Source organism: Plectropomus leopardus, chromosome 21, assembly GCF_026936395.1.
Source record: "Plectropomus leopardus strain MGB_pleo_1.0 chromosome 21, ASM2693639v1, whole genome shotgun sequence".
In the NCBI taxonomy this organism is placed as follows: Eukaryota; Metazoa; Chordata; class Actinopteri; order Perciformes; family Serranidae; genus Plectropomus; species Plectropomus leopardus.
The window spans coordinates 4,410,658-4,436,519 of NC_142196.1; the positions used below are offsets into that span (position 1 = coordinate 4,410,658).

The following is a 25,862-nucleotide window of genomic DNA, read 5'->3' on the forward strand; positions in this document are numbered from 1 at the left end:
GACTTTCTCCTTCACACTGGATCAAAGGGAAGATAGTGTGTGTATGTGTGTGTGTGCATTTCACAAGGAGAGGGAAGAGGTGCACAGAAGCGGAAGCACAGCTGATTGACAGTCGGCATGGCGATGGAGGCGGGTTCTAGTCCTCTGAAGCATGGGGATTGGGAAAGGGAGGAGAGAAGAGAAATAACGGAGGAAGAGGGGAAGCGGAGTAAAAAATATGGTGATGATCGCATCAACAAAAAGTGGTGGCGGTTCATTCAGAAAGGAGAAAGAATTAAAGTTTTGTAACATAAGGAGAAATGAAAAGAAAAAAGAAATGAGGGTATAAGTATTTTTAAAAAATGTGTTTATGCAGATGGACAAGAAGAAAAAAATGAACAAAATGAAAGGGATGAGGGGGGAAAAAAGGAAGAAAGCAGGTTAGTAAAGCTGTCAAAAAAATCAACTGCAACTCATCTAACAAATGTCAAATACTGGACCAACATTAAAAAAAATAAATTCTAAAGGTTAAAGGTCAAGTGTGTAGGATTTAGGGGGATATACTGGCACCTGAAAATAAGGTTGTTGTGTTTTTGAGAATGAGCTGTATATACTCACAGAGGAAGCAGGTCCTTTTCTTTGGAGATTGGCATGTTGCACCGCTATGTTTCTACAGTAGCCCAGAATGGATAAACCAAACACTGGCTTCAGATAGGGCTGTTCAAGTTTTCATGTCAGCCGTTGTAGTTAGCAGCCAATCTGTGACGAGCAGCAGCGGAAAAACACTGATTTGTAATGCAAAACTGCTTTATTCAGTTTTTACTGGTTTAAATCACAAGGTCCATGTTTTTAGGAGAGGTAGAGACCTCTGTGGATAATTTGGGGGTTGCATGCCTCCACAAACCAGTCAAGCTGCACTTACAGTTTACATCATGATGGTTAAAAAATGCCATAATCTCTTATGCCATAACTTATTCTGTTATAGATTTGTCGGAATTTTGTCATGATAATTGTAAGAATTCATGAGTTATAGACAAAAACATCTTTTCAAAGGTCAAGCTGACCTTGACCTTTAAACACCAAACTCTAATTAGTTCGTTGTTGAGTCCAAGTGGACTTTTGTGCCAAATTTGAAGAAATTCCCTCACGGTGTTCTTGAGATATCGCATTTACAAGAATGGGATGGATGCAAGGTCACCTTGACCTTTGGCCAACAAAATCAAATAAGTTCATTCTTGAGTGCAAGCGGACATTTGCGCCATATTTGAAGATATTTCCTCAAGGTGTAGGAGATATGTTTAAGAGAATGGGACGGACAGACGGACAACCTGAAAAACGCAATGCTATCATTGACGCTGGTTTGAAAAGTGAAATGGTTTTTATTCTGTGTTTTTACCAGTTTAAATACCCTGATATGTTGGTTTTAGAGAGAAAGAGACCTGTACTGAGAATTCAGCTCCCGATGAGGAGTTTCTGAACTTTCAGCTCGTTCCAATCTGCAATTCTGACCACTAGATGCCATTAAATCCCCTTAAAGCTTAAACTTACACTTAACCTTTAAGTGCCAGATTCTATTTTATCATCTTACATTGGTCAAATATTTGGGAAAACATTCTGTACCATATCTTTGTCTTTGCGTGCCACGCAGAAGCGGCATGCATTGGAGTGTTTCAACAAATACACTCATACATACACACATCTGCATTTGCTCTGTCAGGATCCAGCTTACGCTCTCAATTCTCTGACCCAGTTACTACTTATACCGCCTGCGTCCTCTCCCTGGAGCCTGGGGAATAACAGTGATGAATGGATCTAACGCACCTCAACAAGGCCAGATGCTCTGTCCACTTAAAGTAGGCCCACTGAAGACAATTATATCACACTGCTGAAGTGTGGTAAAGCAAAACTTCAACAGAACATCCTTCAAAGAGTATTTCTCTATTAGAAGTACACACATGCACACATACAGCTCCGTAACCATGGAAACACAAGCTACTCATGCCATGCACAACAGCCAGACAGCTAAGCGGTGAACATGCCAACACAGACGTCTGATTCACATGCCGATCACTCCTCCCACTGTCACCAACATCCATCCCCACCAAGGCTTCCAGTCAGCTCAATGGACGATAAACAGAACATAAAAGATGGCAGTGGGCAGGTTTGACAGCTTTATCCTCCCCACAGTGCACTTGTGTCAGCTGGCAGAGAAAATATTGATTCATTAGTAGACAACTGTTTTGGCAGGTTGGTTAGCTGCCAAATGGGGCTGGGGGTTACTCCTTTACGCACACCATAGTAAAATGATGCCTCATTAATGTCATCACCACTGCTTTTTGTCTTATCATAATCAAGTGGACACAAATTTTAGTCAACAACCAGGCAACATTACTCAAAATGAAACAAATTGTTCATCTGCAGAGCTCTGAGCTGCAGATTAAGGGACATTTCTGCAACACACTTTCATAAAGCTAAATCTAAGGAAGAAGATCTTGATAAGAATGGTCAAAATAGAAGCTGCAAAGTCTGAAATTTTCTTTTCATGGCTGATTCCCACTAAAAGCAGTTTTGTGTAATAATCCCCACTGACTGTGTTTGCATGCTTTATGTCTATTTTTGTCTGTTTAATGAAGCATTATCTGCACAGACAGCTGTTTAAATCACACATATACCCCACTGTATATATCTTTTGAACTTAAAAACTGTGTCTACATTGACTGATCAAGGCTCCCAGTCTCTCTGTGAGCTGGCCTGTTTCACTACAAGCAGATTCCCCTCATTCGCTATGGTAGCTGGGGAAGTAAAATCTATGAATCAATACATTCAGACACACTGTAGATTTCTTCCCATGAGGCGGACTTGAAAACTGTTTTGGTTCAGTAAATGTCTGCTATCAGTCAGCTTGGTGAAGACACATTAGTGATTTCCACCCTGTTTCGCAGGAGCTGCTGCTGAAATACACTGAGACGCTTACAAAAGGAGCCAGTTTAGACTGGATGACAGGACGCTTATGTGCTGCTCACGCCTCACCTTCACCTCACCTCCAATGAGCAAGCTGTTTATCTGTTTACCCCCCCACCCTCGTTATTCTCAGTAACGTTTTCACTTTCATTTTCATCAAAAATAGTGTAACTGGCAAATATACTGCACACAGGCTGGAAATATTAGCTTTGAGCCAATATCAAATGTTCATTTCTGAGTTTTATACTGACTGCTCTGTTGTTGACACTGTGTAGACACTGTTGAGGTAAATATGAGTGGCGAGAGCTTTCCGTTACCTGAGGCACCACATATTTCAGAAATGCACTTCACTTTTAACTTCTAAGCCACTACTTCTGCGTCTGTGTGCTCTAAAGCAGATCTTTGCCTCCTTCTCTTTCTCTCTCACACACTCTGCGCTCTGCTATTTGGTTCATGTGTAAATGGGTTAAGAATTAGTATTTGAAGGTGAACTGACTCGAGTCGTATTTTGCAGTGCAGCCGTGGGGATTGCGTGTTGTCAGTGGAGGAGACCTCACATACTAGATCAGACACGCATGCAAAATCCTTTCTTGGCTAATGCCATGCACAGCAGTTCTGCAGCTTAAAATGGAACAACAGGAGGATGTATGGAGAAATAATGTTAAAGCTGAGTGATGGGGAAAAATAAAGAAGAGACTATGGAAAAAAAAAATCTGAGGAGCTGAACTATTTCAGTAAAGCAGACAGCCAGAGGGGCAGTCGGAGTGTTTGCTCATTAGATACGATAAATATTCCTCTCTCGAGCTGCATCTCTTCTCTGTGGTTAATTATCTCTAATAGAAGATAACACTATGACAATTTATCACATTATAAGAAACAAAAGAACACCTATGTACACGCTTCCAATGGCATGATAATAAATTTATTAAAACTAGTGCGATTAATATGATCAGAGCAATAATTTTGGCTTTGACTTTAGGCCTCTATGTTTTGGGTGATTACGCAGCTATAACTGTAACTTGTAAAGGCTACAACGTGGCATGTTAGGGTATCATTAGTTTTCAGAAAGAGTTGTATTTTAGAATAAAAGGGAGTACGTGTCCAGGGTTTTGATTAGTGTTGGGCACTGTTCACATGTCAACTTATTTCACTGAAATAATCTTTTTTTTTTTTTTTTTTTAATAAAGCTGCTGGAGTGACATAGAGAACTAAAAACCAAATTTTTACCGAATGAAAAACAATCGTGGAAAATCAGAGCCACTGAGATATCTCTGGAGCAGCTGACGGAGCGGCCAACAGAGTGGCCACTCTTTTGGAAATGGAACTAAAGTTTCGGCTGATAAATGCACAACTCTTGGCCATTACATCCCTGTTCTAGCTATGATACACAAGCTAAGGGTCAAGAAAATGTTTATATGACGGTCAAATTTAACTCGTCACCAAAAATCACAAACTGTACTGTACATACACAAAGAAGCTTAAAGTACATCACTTGAATGTTTTTGGATTATTTTTCTGTTAATAAACTGAGAACAAAAATACAAAAAAGTGGCTATAGTGCTTGTTTGTGAACTGACATTTCAAATATGTTTCCGATGTAAATCATTCTTTATGATGATTTCTGTGCCTTGTTCTCTTCAGCTGAAGCACTCAGGCTGAAAGGCTCAGAGAGTAATCAGAGCAGCAGCCTTGTGCTGAAGAGGAACGAATGAACGGATGTTGAAAGCAGTGAGAGCAGCTCACATCCTGCTCTGATAGAAACTAATAAAAAGAATACACACATACAAAATTGAGCGGAAGTGAAGAACGAGAAGGAAGTAAACAAGGTCGAAAGACAGGAAAAGACCAACAGCCCATGACCGGTAGGTGAAGATGACCGGACGGCCTTAGCAGACTGACCGACGGGTGGCAAAGGGAATTATGGGATATGTCTTACCAGGTTTTTGCACCCCATGAGCTTCCTGCTCTCCATTCTCCAACGTAGCACCCCCATCTGCACACACACACACACACACACACACACACACACACACACACACACACACAAACAAGCAAACACATTACTATCCAGCTGAGTGCTAATGGCTCAACGAGATAGAAAATCAAAGTGCATGGTGTTGGTTTGTGCAGCGGAAATATGACAGAATAAGCCTCAATGGAAACCTCTGACCCTGACTTTTAAGGCTTTTTAAAGGGCACCCCACTATAGGAGGCATGTGTGTGTGTGTGTGTGTGTGTGTGTGTGTGTGTGTGTGTGTGTGTGTGTGTGTGTGTGCCAGTTAGTACCACACAGGCCTGCTCTGGTCAGACTGGGGCAGGCAGAGGGCAGCGGTACATATCTGCTACTGTCACTGTGATACAGTGTGACATCTGCCTGCTGAATCACTGCACTCTCTCTATCGAGCACATCAGACACACATGTATGTAACACACAAAGCACATGCCCGGCCACACATGACACAAATCAATCAATCAATCATACATATAAATAGCATACAAAGACATGCACAGATATAATAAACATGCACTGCTGGGGCTGTCAGTGTATTCGTGCCGAACCGTCACGGTAAAGGGGACACGGTCTGATGCACACAGTCACATGTACAGAAGGTTATTAAGATTCATGCACGCTATGTGGAACCAAATTTCACATGTGCAATTTTGGCCTGGAAACTTTTAGCCGTAGCAACATTTTCTGAAGTGAATACAACAAGCTGAGATGCGTGCCAGTCAGTCACACAATGAGAGCAAATGGAACGCCAGAGACTGAAAACCTGCCTGTGGATTCCTGGTCAGCAACAACAGCAGCAGAGAAAGAGTTGTGTCTAAAGATTGATTTAGACATTTTAGTACCAAATTAGTCTTTATTTTTAGATCAATTCATTTAATGCGCTTGAAGACTTTTTTTTTCTGCTGTACCAAACTCACATGGAACTGTGACTTCTGTCGTGAACTGTTACAACCCTAACATGCACAAGACTAATTTTGGTAAATTGTGAACTGCTCTGGTTTAAACACTAAGTCCATTTAGTGTTGAGTGAGTCCACTCATGCCTGATCCTTTAGGAATAATGATTCATTTTTTTAAGAGAGTCATCTGGTCAGAGGCCATTAACACTTTGAAACCCAAGCAAAAAGGCTTGATTTCTTTTTTAAAAAAAAAACATGGGAAGAAGGCAGTAAGCAACTTAACGAGAAATTACTCAAAACTATCAAGAAATTTAATTTAAAAGTTTCTTTAAGAAATGTTCTTCATTAGCAGAAAAACAAAACAAAAACAAGAATATGACCTTAAATTGGCAGGGAAAAATTAAAAAAAAAAAAAGGAAAAACAGTTAAAAAAAATAAATAAATAAACACAAACAAGGAAATTATCTGTGACACCGTTAAAAAAATATAATGATAATTATAAATAGAATTTTCTGTACAAATAAAAAAATATATATATATATATATATATATATATATATATATATATATATATATATATATATTGATTTACAAAAAAGATGTTTTTTTTCTTTTTTAAACAACTATTTTTCAGATCATTTTCTTCTCACCTTTTACTAATTTCTTGCGATTTCTGAGGCATTTCTTTTTCGTTGCCTTCTTTCCCCAAGTTTTGAGAGAAACTAAATTATTTTTTTCAAATAATTTTAAAACTGATGTGGATCCAGTTTTAAAAGGGTTAACCTGGTTCGAAGGAGGTTAAGTGCAGAATATGTTAGCATGGTGATTTAAGCAGGCTAAAAAGGAGCAAGCTTTGCACATACAGGCCACAGGACTCGTTACTTTTCTCTTTCACACACAGACTGACAAAAATGCATGCAAGTCCATGCAGCCACAAAACTGCATAACAAAGACCATTCTACAGTCAGTACATGCACACACATACACACACTGCACACAGAAAGTAACTGATTAAGGTATAAGCGTGCAAAAACCCAGAAGCACATGCAATACACACATACACACACAAGAAATGACTCATTTGTGCCCACACAAACACTCATGACACAAATACAACAGATCGAAAGCATGAGAACAGGACACAAATCAAACATTCAGCGGTCATCATGAGTGCACGTCACGTGTGCATCAGGACACAAAACCAACAACTCTGGTGAAAAAACAAAACAAAAACAACTCTTCTTCCGTCTCTCTCTCCTGCTGACAGAGGACAATAATTTGCGGACTGCCTCGCCCTGCTGTTTGGCACTCTGCATGTCAGCATGTCTGTGTTTGTCCAAATGCACACAGCGTGCCACAGTTGATCACTGGCAACACCACCCACGGCCCGTCCTGCAGCTCCCTGTCACTGACGAGTGCCCACACACAGTGTGACTGTCTGACCAAAGTGTCTGCCCAACCAAAACAGAGCCGAGAGCTGAGTCAGCCCTGGTTAACTGTCACTTCCTTTTATCTGGTCATTCACTCAGCTGTTTACTGGATCCATCTATCTACTTATTTACCTTCCTATACACCTGCCTGTGTGTGTTTTTATACCGGTCTCAATTTACTGCTTTTTACTGCAAACTAACCTGTGCAGATATTATGTCCAATGTCACAATATAAAAGTCAATTTGAACAAACATTGGTGCTCATACAATCAACAACCACTTGTAGCTCCTGACTGCTTTCATTTCCAGAAAAATGTGTGACTTATGATTTGAGTCTTTGCTGGGCTTTCAGTGAAGGAGTTTCATTATTTCAGTCCATCTATCTGATCATATAACTATGGAAGTGTATTACTGGCATGCCGGGAAAAAAGATGTTTTTCATGTTTTATTAAGATATTTTAATGCTAACCCTTTGAAACCTGAGTTAATTGGGTTTTTTTTTTGGGGGGGGTCCAAAAACGTGGGGAGACAGCAACAAGAAACTTAACAAGACATGGCCAAAAAAATAGCAAGAAATAAATATAAAGAAAAAAAGTTACAACAAAAAAGGCAAGTATATATAGATATATACATATATATATATATATATTTAAAATATAAAATATTTATATTTTAAATATAAAATATTTATATTTTAAATATAAAATTAATATTATTATAAATATAATTCTCTGGGCATTTTCCCAATTTTTTGGATAATTTTCTTTTTTAAAAAATCAATTTCAACATACTTTCTTGTCACCTTTTACTAATTCCTTGCAATTTGTGGAACATTTCTTGCCAAGATGGTCCATGCCTTTTTTCCACATATTTTCAAATGAAGCCATGTCAATTTGTGTCTGAACACAGCAAAAGAAAACTGATGGTGATCCAGGTTTCAAAGAGTTAATATACCCTATAAACCTTAATATATACATACCACAAACTATAGGGTTCTGACTTCTGTTGTTATGACAGGACACTATTTCTCTTGTCATGATGTAAAACATTTTATGCTAAAGCGTGGCAATTTATTAGTAGAACAGAGCGTTTCATGTTATAACATGATTACTTATTGTTTTAAAGAGAATATCATGTTAAATGAGGTAATTGTGTGTGTAGAACGATAAATCATAGCTCATTTACACAATTTGATGTAAGTCCATTTCACAGTTTCCTACACATTTGTTTATTTGTGGCGGCCCACCATGATTAAATATCTGCTGCCTTGTTTTGATTTTCTATTTTTGGAGCTGGAGCTTTTATAGGGTGCTGTGTTGGTATCTCTCTCAGAGACTTGGGTTGGGTTATCATGCACGTAGAGACCAGAACTAAACCTTGAGCATCTTCACTAAAGCAGGTGGGACGTGTGGACAGTAACGGCTCAGAGATGGGACACATTCTCCTGAAAAGTTGCCCAAATTGCACCAGTCATCTGGGATATTCAAAGCAGTGACCGCTACTGTGCTTATCTTCAGGCTACTATCTTCCCCTGCGGCTGAATGGCACTGCAGCAGATCCAAAATGGCAGCCAGTGTCCAGCGGTGCCTGATACTATCAGTCACTCAGGAGCAGCTGCAGCTCATGTTACACAACACAGATTCTCATCCAGCTCGAGAGAGATGGAATCAGATACGGAGGTGAACATAATGTTCAGGAAAAGACCTGCTGCTTTTAGTAAGATGAATGGAGATTAACTCAGGTTTCTTTCATTTTGAAGCTTATTTCAAATCTATTTATGAATTCAAATGTTGTGCTGGGTAAGACTTCCTAGACAAGACCTGTCTCTCATTGTTCTTATCTCATCCTTTCCCGTCTCTTTTTGTCTTTTTCACCAGTCTGTCCTCTATTTCTGGTCACCTCTGCCATCTTTTCACTGTTAAAAACCAAGGAGAACATGACTGCTTAGAGAGGTTCAATGGGTCTCATTCATGTAATGTGAGCGGCACAAATTTGTGTGTAAACCATAGACTGCAAATAAAGATGGACAACATGTCCCCACTAACCCTGCTATGCTTAAGTGAGGCTAAAATATCACAGAAATTTGGCGAAGGTGAAGTCATTTGAAGTTGGAGTCTGCGCAGTAGTGATATCCACAGTGGGAGAGTTCCCGCAAAAATTCCCTTGCAACCAGTCGTCAGTAGCTCCACCATATGCTAGTCCATGGATTGGCTGTCACAGCTGTCAAATATGGCGGGAAATCCCCTTTTTGTAGAATAGAATAATTAATTAAAACTGAACTTATCATAAAAACAAACACTTGAACAAACATCAGAGTGATGAGAACTACCTTCAGTGAGAAGCTGTCTTAAATAAATGTTGCCGTATACTTCGGGGTTTTTAGTTTGGCCTGTGTCCCATTCACTAACATGGCAGGGTGGGCCTTAGGACCTGTACCACAGACAGACACCAGGGGGCGATTGAGATTCAAAAGCTACACTTGAGGGGAAATGTCATATTACACATCTTTGTATGCTTCTTTTTTCTCTCAACTCCAATTCACCCACAATCCAAAATCTAAGTGTCAGAAAAGTTTATCCTTCTCTCCGTCTCTTTCTTTGTCTGCAGCATGGATACACATGCACCTATATATTCATGAATCCTGTGTAGTACCAAGGTTTTTTAGGCGCAAATCTACTTATAGATTTGCTAACATTTTATGAATGAGACCCATTGTCTCTTTGTCTGGTAGACTGTTAACTGCTTACTAAATGAAGACAGTGTGCCGTCCTCTCAACACTGATTTACAAACATGTAGCGTTGTCGGCATTGTCCAGCATTCTCTCTTTTTACCAAGCTTGTAGTCATGATGAATAACATTACCCATGCTCCACTGGGCTGCAGCATATGTCTCACCTGCCCTGGTGTCGTCGTTGTCCAACAGCGGCACGTAGTCTGTCTTTCCCACCGTCTCCCCGACCTGATCGTCGAAGGTCTCCGCCTCCAGCTGAGCCACAAAGTCCTTCTCCACCAGGCTCTCCGGGCCCTGCTGGGGAACGCTGTCTGTCAGCGCGTCGCTCAGACTCAGGTCTAACTCCGCCATGGCTGCACACAAACACAGACAGAGGAATAATCAAGACAACAGTAAACATTGTGTTGTATGATGGTGTCCAGCTCTAAAAAAATCTATTAGGAATCTCACAATGAGAGAAGAAAACACGGCTGACGATGTTCAGCAGCAAAACTGACATGCAATCCTCCACCCTGACTCAGAGTGGATGACAGAGTGCATTAGATTGCCCGAAAGATACAACTAAGAACAATGTTCATGTCCCCCAAGCCCATGAAAGAGCACAACCACATCAGTGGGTTTTTCCTCCACTCACACATGAAACTGGAGAAATGATATGCTAAAAGACAGAGAAGCAAATGATTTTCTATTCTAACCTTTTTTTGTTCCCACCTAAAAATCTGTACACTTCAAAGAGAAATAGTTAAATTGAGTAAATATGAATGTCTAACATTAGAACACATCTCTTTATAGTAAATCATTGCAGTTCTATTTCTCAAATCAAATTAATTTACGACTAGAAAAGAAGAATCACAGTCTCTAAAGTGGATCATCAATCCTGGGGAACACTAGTCTGAATTGTATGCTGAATTACTCACTAGAATTACAGCCAACTATATGCCTTCACGAAACAGTCAAGTTACAGCTTCCATCCTTGTCTGTGGAATTATGGATGCACATCTTCCCCCCGACAGCACAGAAGTCATCAATTCAATATCTGACCAAATGTCTCCTCTTCTGTTCCTGAGTTAGGATGTTGAGTCATTGCCAGAAAAGTGTTTTTGCAAAATATTATGATGTCATAGTGAGGTTGACCATTGACCTTTTGGATAGAAAATGTCATCACTCCATCATTTTATCCTGTTAGACATTTGTGTAAACTTATATCATATGCAGTCTAAGAATATCAAAAAGACAAAACATGTTTAGTAAGGTCACATGGCCTTTGACCTTCGTCCACCAAACCCAAATCTGTTTATTCTTGAATCTGAGTGGATGTTTGTGTCAAATCTGAGAGGATTCTCTCAATGTGTTCTTGAGATATTGTGTTAACAAGAATGAGACCGGCACCAGGTCACAGTGGCCTTGACCTTTGACCACCAAAGTCTAATTACTCATCCTTGAGTTCAAGTGGACGTTTTTGCCAAATTTGATGAACTTTCCTCAAGGTGTTCACAAGAAAGGAACAGATGGACTGAAAAACCCAAAAACATAATGCCTCCTACCACTGCATCACTAGGGAGGAGACATAAAAGTGCTACGGAGCCACGGCAGTAACACTGAATACATCCAAACAACCATAATTTTTTAACCAGATATACCAAAGTTTAAATCCCAACATCAGACAGTGGTTTGACTCCCAAATCACCCTTGTTAATTAATGGTTGCCATTAAAAAACAACAACAAAAATAGAGGTTATTTCTTAAATTCAAGAAAAGTTCAAATTTTGAGATGTAAATTGTTCATCCAATAATTGGAAAGGGAGTGAGGGAGACAGAGACTGAAGCTGCAATGGGGAGATAAGAATGAAAGAAGTGGAGGTAAAGCTGAGCAAAGGAAGAAGGTACTGAGTGAGAGATGAAAATAGAAAAGAGAAGGAGAAGTGGTTAAAGGAAGTGAAAAGAGGCAAAATCAATTTTAACCCAAGCCCTACAGAAGGTCAGTGGAAGAACAATATCATAGTCTGTTGCACCAGAGTGCCTTAGAAGTCTTAAATCTGACAAGCACGACAAAAAAAATGACTGAGTCTATTTGCTTTTGGTGATCAGGGCTAAATCTGATGTAAACTAAGCTGGACCGCAGCTTTGTGACCTGAGGTGGAATCAAACTATCCACTGAAGCAAAACCACAAGAGCTGGATCCAAACTCTGTGATGGCAGGCATCCATCCTGCTTAGGTGCCTTTAAGCACCACGACAAATGTCAACCAGCTGCAAGGCCAGACCTCTGACCTTTGTGGAGGGCATCAAAACACCATCCCAGACTATAACCTACATGCAGTGCCACCTTTTACCACAGGGAGGCAGAGTTTCATCTGGATTTCACTTCAGGAGAGAAATGCATGACTTGGTCCACCACAGAAGCACAATCTGTACCTAAACACGGCCTCAGACACGCAAACAGATCCAAGCAGTCATCAGCTCATCTGGGAGTTCAGCTGACCAATGGCCACCAGGGGAATTTGCCGAGTCATGTTGTGTCATCTTCTAACTATAATGCCAGATTATCTGGGGTGCCAGCAGCAGCCAGCCTCCCTCTGCACGCTGTGTTTATCTGTCTCATCTCCATCTTTACAACTCTGCTTTAAAGCATCAACAGCACACTTTGCATCTTTGCACAGTACAAAGCATGCCCAATCTCTCTGCTTTTTTTTCCACTGCTAAAACAGAAGGCTAGGGTTCAAGGACGATTCAAGGGAGCTCATTTGCTGCAAAGCGGATCAATTTTTTGACCTGTGAGTTAATCACACTCATATCAGCACATAAAATCTTCTTTCCCTAACTGCAGCCAACAACACACTATATCATGAATCTAAACCAATTTGATGGCAAAGTACAGTACATATTACACACATTCATTCAAAGTACTAACTTCTAGATTCAAATACAGGAGATGATTTTAGATTTGTGGACTGAATACTATTTTTTCTGAGATCAACCTGCGTCCTTAAACACAAACAGCCACTATTCAAATGCAACTCCACAGCACCATCTGCTGGATCCTGCTCTACTGGACGTAAATTGACTTAAACCTGGGAAATTTAATATCACAATGTGCAATTTTATTATCATAACATGCAATTTATCACAAATATCCATGTGCAATTGGTGTAAAATGTTTTTAACCACTGAGTTTTGCGTCTTGTATATACTATTTATACTGTTCTTTTTGCTTTATTTATCTTTTGCATACCTTGCTTTATTATTCCATTGCTGTTGTAATAAGGCAAAGGATTATCCTGTCTTATCTTACCTATTTATCACCACAAAGAGAGCAAACTACGTTATATGTATACTTACAACAGTGCTTCTCAGACTTTCCCTGTTATGCCCCCTTTAAAAAGCCAAAAAGAGTTCATGTTCAACACTTCTGCTGTCACAGTGTTTAGTTGTGAGATTGTCCTCGGTGTCTTGAGAGGGTGAGACAGAGTCCGACAGAGTCTGACAGAGCCCGACAGAGTCCGACAGAGTCCCGTCAGATCCCGACAGAGCCCCGTCAGAGCCCGACAGAGCGTGAGACTCGCGGCCCAACTTCCCTATAATAAATCCAAGCTCGCGGCAGATGTGCTTCCATATACTTGCTTTTAATCCAGAGGGTGCCGGCTAAATTTCGTGTCCAGTCATCTTCACTTTGTATTTCTGCTATGTGCACTCCATAGACTGACCAAATAATTGACCAAACAGACCAAAAAATTATCTAAAAAATGCTTATGATTATGATTCTTTAACATTATTTAAAATATGTAATTATGATCATTATAAACATAGTTTTCTGCTATTTTTTCTTTTTCTATTTTTTTCCCTATCTTTTAAAAAAGAATATTCTAAATCTATTAATTTCTCACAATTTGCCAAACTTTTCTTACCAAGTTGCTCACTGCATTTTCCCCCAAGTTTCTGAGATAAATCAAACCAGGTTGCTCAGGGCTCAAAGGTTACCTGTGAAAGGCGTTTGAAAGCAGCACAAGAAAAGTGATGTTGCTCCAGCTTTTAAATACATAATCAGTCAGTAAATCAAACATAAAAGCGTAACAGAGGCTGAGGAACTCTACATATAGTGAACAATAGGTGGTTTCTGAGGCAAGAAGCCAAGAACATAAATAAAGTACATGGGTGTACTCATTACACGCCTGACTGTCAGTGTATCAGCAGACGAAATGAGCCCCCGGGGCTGAGAGCAGGGTGTGTCTCAGGAACACTGCTGCCTACTGCCTCCACCACAAAGCCATGCTGGTCAGAAACACTGCCCCACTTTCCATATTTAACCCTACATCATCTGTGTGTGTGTTTAGTATACAGTATGTCATGTGTGCCAGCTGCAGAGTCAGCTGGGTGCCCCATGCCACCCAGTCTACCAACTGATGTGATTTAAACTCAGGAGGAGTCTCAGCCACTACGCTGTTTGTTTGTTCCCCCAGCTTCTATTGCCACAGTGGGTCCCCACACGACCACAGGAGCACAACCTTTTCATTAGGCTGAGTCCTACACTGGGATGGATTTGGATTCCAGGATGAGAAAGTCATGAACTCAAGGGTTTTTTTGATCCCAGCGAGTTGCCGTAGTTGGAGCCAAGCTCCTGTTTTCCACCTCCAGTTTGGTGTGGCCACTCGGAAATAATCTGGATTCAACAAAGGAAGGAAATCCATGGAAGAGGCAGTTTCTATTGTGCTGTGTGCTCACAAATGCTCGGGTGTGTGAATGCATGCGTGGATTAGCCGTGTGTATTTGTGTATGTGCAGGGCTCCAGACTTTTTCCACAAGCAGCACTGATTCTCCCACACATTCATATGTCTTCCATCTCAACTGGATAAATAAATGCTCTGGTCATAAATAGATAATTTACAGAAATAACAAAGTGCTGTTATATTTTAAAGGTAAAAGTAAAGGACTCTTGGCTACTGAGCTCTTAAGTTTACTGGAGTTGACTAAGAACATACCTGAACTTAACAATGGCTACAACTTAAGTATTTAGAAATGTTGATGTTTCAAGGTGCACAGACTTAAACTCTGGCAATTTTCTAAACTGACGGGCAAAATGTTTGATTTTGAGTCCTCATGTAGATGCAAAGATTATTTTCCAGCAAGCCAAAATTAAATGTTCTTCACAATCATGAAGATTTATTTATAGAAGTACTGGTAAAATGTTTCATAATTCCTGTAAATATATTATTCAATTGATGTCATTTACACATATATTTGGTACACACACTATGTTAATACATTTCTTTTAAAAAGCACTCGTAGTCACGTCTGTCCTTCATTTACTAGAAGAATGGAGCTTGTTTACCGTAAACTACTGTGGCCTGCCACCAGAAAACGTGGACATATTAGAGAGTAAACCCTCAGCAGTAATTACTTCATACCACTTTTTGACACAAAGGGTATTCTTGAGCTTTACTCATACAGTGTTTGTACACATGATAAGTAGACGTCAATGTTGCAGGTGCGGTTAGGCTGGCAGAGTGAATATCTAAGAGAGGAAATATAAATCTATGACAGATTGAAAGAGACAGACGGAGGGAAATGAGTGGTCTGTGTGAGGTTTTCCATAAGCTTCACTTTGGCAGGACACCAACACAGCTCCTATAGCGGTTGTCAGGGCGATGTGTGACATAACACAGTTGACCTAATCCCCCAAAATCACTGCATTTTCTCCTCCTTATGCTCCTTTAATATATAACAACACAATGTAATAATCTGCTTAATTAATCCCCCATGTCTTGCTCAAGGACACTTCAGCAGTGTGGACTCTCTCTGAACTGCTGCTACTACTGTTTGTCTCTATAGTACAAATAATGTATTTTATGAAGAGAAAAACTCCGCATGACCTGGATCTGAGCTCCACTTCTTCAGATAATAAACGCCGAATAACAATGTGGGTTGTATGGGGTTAACGATAAGATCTTTACTCTTCATAAATCATTAACCCTTAATCATTTCTTAGCCAGAACAAGAGGAAACATTCTAAAACTTCTAAAACGGCTGGGGAGGATTGAAGAGGTCAACCTGTGACCAAACACTTGTTGCTTTGATTCATGCACACACACTGTTACGCTCCAGCTGCAGGTCTGAAACCAGATACAGACCAGCTGCTGGGATATCTAATGTGCTCTGCCTCCGAGCAAGGCACTGCAGCCTCATCTGCTCCCGGCAACTATAATTATCTATGAAAAGACAAATGCCTCTTCCCTGCTGTAACACAGCTAAGAAAAGTCAGAGAAAAGTGAGCTTGTGAGATCACCTCCCCGAAGTGCTGCATGGTCATCATCATGCCCTAAATGACCATCCCGTACTGCTGAGAGGCTGACAGGCCAGTCTGCTGTCAGGAGGAGGAGATTTTAACAAAACCAGACAGCACAACCAAAAATTGGCAATTTCAATGTCAATATCAGTCTGCGTACGTCTAACTTAAAGGTTTTGGGAAATGCAGTGGAAATAGTCACTGTCCAAAGTACAAGTGTGTAAAGGTACATGGTACAAGGTAGATTTATTAAATGTTATTTAAAAAATTGAAATCAAAATGTGCCCTTAATTCCTGCTACATCTTTTTGGCTGTATTATAATACTATACAACATGGCTGTACTACAATCAATTTTTAAAAGCAAACTCAAGACCTAGCTCTTTTGTTTGGCTTTTAATTGAACTATTTCTATTAATCTATTGACTATTTATTCTTTGTCTGTTTCACAGTTTTACTACTTCCTATGACGTTTTAGCATTTTTAACATATTTATTTGTTATTTCACTTTGTGCTGTTATCCTATCATTTACCTCTTATTTACAATTTGAGTATTTTATTCATCTTTTATTTTTACTTTTATCATTGTATTTGTTTGTTTATTTATTTATTTACTTATGGATTTTTTTAGTTTGACTGCATTAAGCACTTTGTGTTACAGCTTCTTTGTATGAAAAGTGCAATACAAATCAAGTTTGACTGACTGCAACTGCAGGTCAGTTAAGTAGGCCTATCCTGACATTACCTCTATGTAGACCTCTGTTTATCAGGGGTCACATAAAGACAGCACTGTGGAAAATGCTAACTCACTGCACTCACCACTCACCCCACTGCACTATCTACTGTGAAAAACCTCCAACAAAAGTTTCTAAACAGAAATCTTCGGAACTGCACGTTAAACAATAATATCATTTGAAATTGGGGTAAATTAACAACATGAGCAACCAAGATCCCATATTTCCTTCATATTAGCATACAGCTATATGTAGCAGTGTCCTTGCAGCAAGAGATTGATTATAGTGGCACTTTCTACCATGAAAAATCATCAATAAAAGCTTCTAAACACAACCAAAATTATTCCAGCAGGAATATGAATTAAAACAGAATTAAAACAGAAACAAGAATTAAAAACATAGGCAAGCAGAATAGGCAACAGCCTCTAAATCAAATCTTCACACAGCAGCTAAAATAATACATTTCCCTGACATTAGCATGTGGCTAATTGTAGCAGTGTAGGCTATATAATTAAAGCACTTGTAGTAAAGTGCCTGGAGCAGATAACAATATAAAGCAATCTGTCCACGCTGACATAAATTTGCCTCATATGTATAAAAATAACATTGGAGACAAAGTATTAGTCTATTTATGACACACACAAACACACAATAACATTATTCCAATTATTCAATTGATTTCTCTTTTGGTTTTACTTTCTAAGCAAAAATGCCTATATGTTTTGATTATAGCTTTTAAAATGTGAAGTTTTGCCGTTCTGCCGTAAATGCTGATAACAATCTGCATCATGTGCACACACAACTAAAGCAGGTCAGAACTGAACCAGGAAGTCAAAACTATAAAAATAACACCCACAATGTAATGACAGTGAAGATCCTAAGGTATCATCCCAATATCTATAAAGTGATGAGCAATACTGCTGACTTATTGCACAGCTATAATCCCAAGCATGAGCTATAGAAGTCATTACTTCTGCCTGCTGCAGACTGAATCTGGAGATATTTCTACATCATACGGCTTTAATTTTGACAGAATATGTGATGCACCTATTATAAATTCTCTTTTTAAAAAAGTCTTCTAAAAATAAGAGAAAAAGGAACTTTTCTCACATCTCTCCAACTCTTTGACAGCATAGAGAATGTTTAAATCAAAGAAATAGAAAAACATACACCCTGTAGAGAGCTTCACTCATCTTGTTGATATCTTGAAATACTTTGTAGAACTTAACAGAAGTAAAGACAAGATGGATAAATGAATCAGAGATTTGAGCCTTCCTCTGCTTTATCTATCACTCCTCAGAATTAAATATTAAAGCTATAAAAAGCCGTGCTAACACAGCTGGTATGATGGCTGCAGTGTGTAATATGTTTTAAAGTAGACAGTCTCAACATGGTGTGGAAAAACTAAGTGTTGAGAGGCCTGAGCCTGTAGCCACTGTGTGGAAAGCTCACCTCTGATGTCACTTTCTAAGAGAGGTGGGACACTTCCTCTAAGTGCTCGGCTTACTCAGTTACAGCGCGCATGCGTGTGTGCGTGTGTGTGTGTGGGTGAATGAGAGTGTGTGGAAGACAGAATGTGAGCTGGCTCATACTGCAGCTTGAATGAGTTTATGACTCTGTGGCTGACTGGCCTCTCTGATCACTGTCACTCCTCAGAGGTCGAAGCACTGATCGTTGAAGCTCTGTACATTTTTATGTATTACTTTTTTAAGGTCTAAAATCATAAATGTTAATAGAAGTCTGCAGCTAATTATTGTTCGTGAAAGAAATGAGAGAATTTACCTTTAGGGCCTGCTTTAATAGTTTATGTAGGAACGGAGCTGGAAATTCTAAGATTAAAAAAAAATACACAATCTTGTCAAAATGTATGCCATATGCATGAACACAGCCAAAATTATCAAAAAATGAAGAATGAAAAGTGTGTAAAATGCACTAAACAGTCCCTAAAGGTCAATAGTCTGTATTGTCACAGTGTTTACTGGACTGTATTACATAATCTGGATTCATTTTAATCATTATGCAAGTGTCCATTTTGGGATTCTATAAAGACCGATACTGTTCAGCTGTCATTAATTATTAGGTGGAACAGAGTAAACTGTATGTATGTCCAATTTGTCCCCAAGTACACAATTCTGTTTTGTATGTGTGTAATTGTGACCATTTCCTCTTTCTTCTCACAGCAACACTTCTGTTTTTTGTTCCCACTGATATACAGAGACAGCTGACATGGGACTTTTAGCCTGTGCTCAGTCTGTCTGTCTCCCTCTCTCTCTCTCTTACACACACACACACACACACACACACACACACACACACACACACACACACACACACAAGACCTGTTCATACACAACATGATGGATTCAATTACAAACTAGAGCTTATTGTCTCTGAGGTTGCATTCACACCAAATTCGGCATTACAGCATTTACCCACAGGGCTGTGCGGCGGTGGGGGAGTGTCACCTAAACAGAGAATTTGTGGGGGAGTGGAGGGTGGAGAGAAAGCCAATCTCCCCATCTCAGCAACTTAGTATTTGTATTTGGTAAGTCTGTTTATGTTCGGTAAAGAACTGTAAAATTTCTTTTGACAAACATTACTATAATATCTTTATTGCCACAAGACAAATTGAGTGCTTTCCTTTGTAGGATAGATTACAAGAACTGTTAAAAAAACACTTTATTTCTTTTATTACCTATAATATTTAATGACAGAAAGACATCCCTTGTTGATTCTTGTTCCTGTGGACTGCATCTTCTGACCTAATTGCCAAGTACTTTTGGCCGCCGCAACGCAATGTTGGGTAGCATTTCTCCAAAAGGTGAATTTGTTTCAGCTTTTCACTGCAGGGTTGACACACTATAGAAGAACACCACACACCTGCATATAAAAGCATTTTTCTACAGAGCAGAGAGTATAAAGAAACAAGAAGACGATGATGAACGCATGCACAAGAACTGACAGCTGATCACAGTAGTGGTGCAACAAATCTACACTTTACTGGAGGAGTGTTAATAAACTCAGTAGAGTCAGCAACACAAACTCAGCTCGGTAGTCCCCCGTTGTTGTTATTGTTGTCCTACAGTCGCATGGCTGTTTGTCTGAAACGTAATGCGAACGCTCGAAGTGCAGCCATGACGTCAACTTTCTCACAGGATCCGCGCATTGCAAGTTTACATGGCAACAGAGGGGATGGTGTTTTAAAACAATAACACTCTAAAATCTGGTTTCAAAAGTCTGCGTTTTTAGGCTCCCAAAACATCTAGTCATGTGAATGAAAGGCCAAACTGCAACAAAAGTTCAACATTTCATGCAACAACCGCTGCTGTCAGCGGACCCTTAGTCATTCTTTAAGCCTAACACAAACATTTGCTGATTCCAGTTTCTAATACTGTATGTGAGAAAGTGATACAATCATCACTGTACATGAGTAAACTGAATATATTTGGGTTCAGGACTGTTAGTTGGACAAAACAAGACATTTGAAGATGTCACCTGTAAATGATAATGCGCTTTTTTTTTTTTTTTTTTTAAATTTTTAAAAAAAAAAACCATCAATTTGATGAATGAGTTAATCAAATGATCGACAGATAGCAAGTATAATTGCTGTGAGCGACTACAGACCACCAGTGACAGCGCGCCTCCTGATAATGTTGCCCCTGAAAGCTTCTCTATGACTCTACTACTGAGAGAGCTGGTTCAACACAGAGCTAGAAGATGCTACCAATGCAGATGCAAGACTCCATCAAACCCCTGCAGTCCTCGGGGGATGCATAAACAAAACCATCAGTACATTCTCGGGACCTCCGAAAGTCTTGCTTGAACAGTTTAGGATGCACTATTCTGGTGTGTTTCAGCACAGCCAGTGAATCACACTACAGCTCTTCTTAGTATGTAACTCCCTGCTGTTTGCTGATTGTCCTATCTTAAAATAGTCACAGAGCTGCTTTTCTGCTTCAGTTACGGCTCCCTCTGTAAACTTCTGGTTCGCACCCTGCCTTAATAATCAATACACACACCTGAGGGGATCTACTTCAAACACACACAGTGTTTCTGTGTCTGTTTGTCTGTGTGTGAGAGAGAGAGAGACTATGAGAAGCAGAGATACTTCTAGGAAAAGCGCCGATACTCATATGAACACATGTACTTACACACAGCATGACCCCCCCTCTGTCAGTTTACATGAAAGCAGAAGAGAGAGCACAGGGGGGAGAGACTGTAATCTGATACCTGTTCACACCCTGTAAATCACAACTCAAAGTACGCCCACAGGGCAATCCTCCATCCTGTCATGTCTAGGTGTCATATCATAAAAACTCCTCCTTAACAGACGCTCTTGCATAAACTGTGAGAATAATTGGACTATACAGACTAAGAGAAAATACAATAAATGCAAAATGATCAAAATTAAATCACATATCGGCCAAAATGTAAGACGTGTAGTAATTCAAAACCGACAATGTCAAACAATGAAATGATGGCTAAATCCCTCCTAATTTCCTGTTTTGGCTGGAGCACAAAAGCAAGGCAAACCAATTAACTCTTAAGTCTGTGAGTGAGTGAGTGAGTGAGAGAGAGATGCTAAAGTCTGTGAGTGAGCCAGTCAGTCAGTCAGTCAGTCAGTCCATTAGTTGAAGTGATTTAGTACCTTGTCCCAGTATACAGACACAGGGGGAGAATTGATTTATCAACAAAAGTTTGTCTGACTTTGCTGCAGTAGGTGGCAATATGCCTCAGCTAGCTGCTTTTGAACTTTCTTCTAGTTGACCTTTAGAGTCACATACCAAACAAGCAGGAAAGCAGCAAACAGGTCATGTTAAGTAATAAGCAGACACAGATCCAAAAAAGCAGCTCCCCTCTGCTATGTGACTATGTCTTGTATTTCGTCATTTTAGGATATACTGACATGAGTTTTGCGGCTGGATCAAAACAGCAGGGCAAAGTCCATGACTGGGTGAATGCCGCCACTCCCTGTTTCAAATTAAAAGCCCTCTAAGCATTTCATACACAGTCCAGCCATACTATGATTTTTGCCCCTATTTTTTGTAAAAATACAATTTAAGAAAAAAAACACCAACTGCAAAATGCACAAACAAACAACAACAAAAGAACTGCATAGGCAGAAAAAGAAGACAAATCAAAAAGGAAAATGGGATATCAGGATATTGGTGGTAACACACAAGAAAAAAGGACAAATGCTATCAAGTGCTGCAGGTTACTGACATATGACAGAGTTAACCTGTTAACCATTCACTTCAGTTTTCCAATCACATTAATGACCAGTTGCCAGATTTGCTGAGTTTTTCCCTGTTTCACATTGTAAATCTTATTTTCTCCAAATGTACAACATTTGCCTATTCCTTCAGCCACATATCAAATGTCGGGGGCTTCTCAGATAACATACTATGTTTTGACCTAGTTCCCTTTATTTGTGTGTGTGTGTGTGTGTGTGTGTGTGTGTGTGTGTGTGTGTGTGTGTGTGTGTGTGTGTGTGCAGAAGTCTGAGGTGTCCCAGAGTCCAGCTGCCATCGCACTAATCTCACAGAGATGCTATCGCTGACATTCCTCACGAGGCATTCAGGCTATTTCACCAAGCCACACAATCACAGCGCTTTGTCAACATACCCCAACACAAACACACACACACACACACATAAGAAGCTATGACATCAAAAAAAAATTAATCAATTACTTATTAGAACAAGTAACATAGTAAACTGCTACAGTAAGCCTACTAATTATAAAATGTATACCAATATAAATTTCAGCCTGTGGCAGAGCACCTGTTTCAACATTTAATGACTTTAGGTGTTTCACGTAAAACCCCCTAATACTCTGTCCTCATGCAGCGAGGTCACACCTAAGCCCTCGGCAAGTTCACAGCTTGTGTTAACAGCATTTCAGAGAGCGGTAAAACCTGAAAGATAAAAATGTAGAACTGGGTCCAACAAGTCAAACATTGCTACAAGGAAGCACTATGAGAAAAGCTGTTCATTAATATTCTCACTTGTCTTTTGGATTTGATATCTTGTAAAACATCCTAAAGTCTAAGAGATAATTTATTATTTTTTTGCTCATTATTTAAAAAATGCAGGCATTTAATAAGCTGATAATATCAAAGACAATCCTTTATGCAGTGGTTACAAAGTTTTATTTTTAAATGAAACCTTTTTTGGACGTTTACTGAATATATCAGCAGTAATTATTCAGATATCGCTATAATTCAGCACATAAAGTAAGGCTGCACCTTTTATTATGGAATGTTTCTTGATATGAATGTGTATCAGTGTCCTGACACACCCAAACACACACAACAGAATGCACTCAGAGACATAATCTCAGCACATCTGACAATACAAAGTAGCACACACACTTCTCTCACATTTCACATTTCCACCCTTCAGCTAACAACTGAGGTAATTACCACCTAACATGGGAATATCTGACTGTCTCTTCTACACTGTGTTTATGTAAGATGCTGGTGGTAAATTCACCAACTGCTATGAGTGATGAGACGCTGGTGACAGAGACAGAGGGAGAGCCCCAAAGGCATTTGGTGTGTTTTCGCATACAGGGAGTGGCAAAGGGACAAAAGTGTGTGTGTGTGTGTGTGTGTGTGTGTGTGTGTGTGAGTGAGAGAGAGAGAGAGAAAGAGAGAAAGAAAGAAAGAAAGAGAGAGAGAGAGACTGCGTGTTGTAATTAGTCTCAAGAGGCGGAGGTGCAGTTCAGTGATCCTCCATAGCTACTATGTTTAGTCACTGGCGATGCGTGTGTGTGTGTGTGTGTGTGTGTGTGTGTATGTGTGTGTGTGTGCGTGTGCGTGCGTGCGTGTACAGCACATGTGAATGTTAAATAGATGCAGTTGCAGAGCTAAGGATGTCTCTGTTACATACATTTTATATGCAAGCAGCTAGGTTCAATTGCAGCCCAAGAGCCATAGTTTCTGTTCTCCAAAGCTAGGACTTCCCAAAGGTTCATTTTGTCAAAGAAAACTATGATGAATATAATTTTTTGATGACCTAATCAGGACCAAAATGAGATTACAATAACATAAGTATGCTTTGAAAATGAAAGCTAAATGTATGATTATTTTGTAAGCAAATTAAAACAGACAGAATAAATGACAAATGAACTAATTGCTTGTCTCATTAAACAACCTGCACTCATCTGTGGAACCACATATTTTTACTGATCAGTTAAATACTACACTGCCAAAACAAATCTCAGATAATATGCAGACGACACTGTTTCAATTCATATCAGCAGCGTTGTGTCTCTGCCAATAATGTTAGCTGAAGTTACTGATTTTTGGAAGATGAGATTTATGATACTGGTAACAACCGATGACAGTTATAGTATCAGAATGCTCAGAAAATTAGTAATGCACAAATTAGAGTAGAGATTTCACTGATGTTAACCAGACTAAAACAAAATCAACATCAGGAGGCACAGGATGGTGTGACAAAATGCGTACAGCATTCATTCAGATGAAATGAATGTGGATATGCCCTCATCTGTCTGAGTATCACATGGTTACACAACCAAAACAAGTCCTCCACATGGGGATTAAAGGGCAGACAGATTCACAAAAGCATAACATGTAGGTACAAAATCACAATAATCACAGCTACAGGTTAAAAGTATTGATACTTTTTTGATACAATGTGTAAAAATACATTCAACAGAATTGAAAGTACCTTAAAAAACATGATCTCTCAGTCAACTTCGCTCCAAGATTTGCTTTAACAAACACAGGCATACAGAGTGGAAAGTGTCTGATTCACTGCTAAAATATTCATTTTACCTAAAAGGGGTCAGAGCAGAGAGGAAACACATTTTGGAAGCTTGGCAACCTGGGCTGCACACCAACTGGTCCACTGATCACACTGGTGCACCTGGACATAGTCACATTAGTTTTCATGTTTGTGATGATGCATTTTCCAGCCGATCCAAAAGTGTTTTGTAAAAGTTTATTTAGCTTTAGAAATGGGGAAATTTCTCAGGTCATAAAGGAACATTTAATCCTTCAATTTTTCACAAGCACCCAAAATCCGTACATTTGGACATACATCGTTTTCACTGGACAGGAAAGGGATGAGAAACAGTAATATGAAGCTAAAGCTGTCAAACAAATGTAGTGGAGTTATGCAGTTTTACAGCTGATTCAAAAATATTTTTGCTGGTAATTTTTTCCAAATTATCAGCCAGTGGCAGACCCAAAAGTAAATTTTGGACTCTGCTGCACCAACATTAATACTGGCATATTTTTTTTAGCAGAGGGGTCTTGGTCAGGTCAGAGTCTACTTGATCATGTCTGGTCAACACCTGATCCATTTTTTAAGGTCAATCACAGTGCCAATATGAGGGAGATATAACAAGGAATTTGAGTTTTTGGATGTATCTAAGTCTATCAATAAATAATTCAGTCACTAAAATGTGAAAGAATGTCCAGAGCAGAGTTTAGATGACACGCTGACGATGCAACAACACTGTGGTCTGCTAATATATTAGAGCTGATGTAAGAGGCTGATATAGGCTGCAAATTAATGTGCTCATTATGTGTTCATCAATGGCTGGGCTGCTGCATAGCAATCACAATACAAACACTCCTCTCTCTCCCTCTCTCTCCCTCTCTCTCCCTCTCCCTCTCTCTCTCTCTGACAAGTTGAACCTTTAATTTCCACTTTGCCATCATCTCTGTCCTCTGGATGCAACACCATCAGATGAAGCTGATGTGACTTGGACTAGAATAGTCTGATGACGCAAGAGTACACACTGTCCCTATGTGACTCATAGGCGTATGTTGGACAGAATTCAGTCAGAATTTAAATATACATGCCA

General features: G+C 39.5%; 1 protein-coding gene across 11 annotated transcripts in view; it reads right to left on the reverse strand.

Moving 5' to 3' along the window:
- The window catches only part of LOC121960427 (uncharacterized), a 145,324-nt gene that overhangs the window by 97,600 nt on the left and 21,862 nt on the right, over nucleotides 1-25,862 (reverse strand). For 9 of the 11 annotated variants that reach the window (XM_088072006.1, XM_088071993.1, XM_088072002.1 and 6 more), the window contains exons 2-3: nucleotides 10,175-10,363; nucleotides 4,877-4,933 (exon numbers count right to left, since the gene is read on the reverse strand). In XM_088072006.1, coding sequence (XP_087928132.1) covers nucleotides 4,877-4,933; nucleotides 10,175-10,361 — 244 coding nt within the window. In that variant the 5' untranslated portion in view covers nucleotides 10,362-10,363. The remainder of the gene's footprint in view (nucleotides 1-4,876; nucleotides 4,934-10,174; nucleotides 10,364-25,862) is intronic. The other 2 variants (XM_088072000.1, XM_088071995.1) reach the window with 1 other exon arrangement.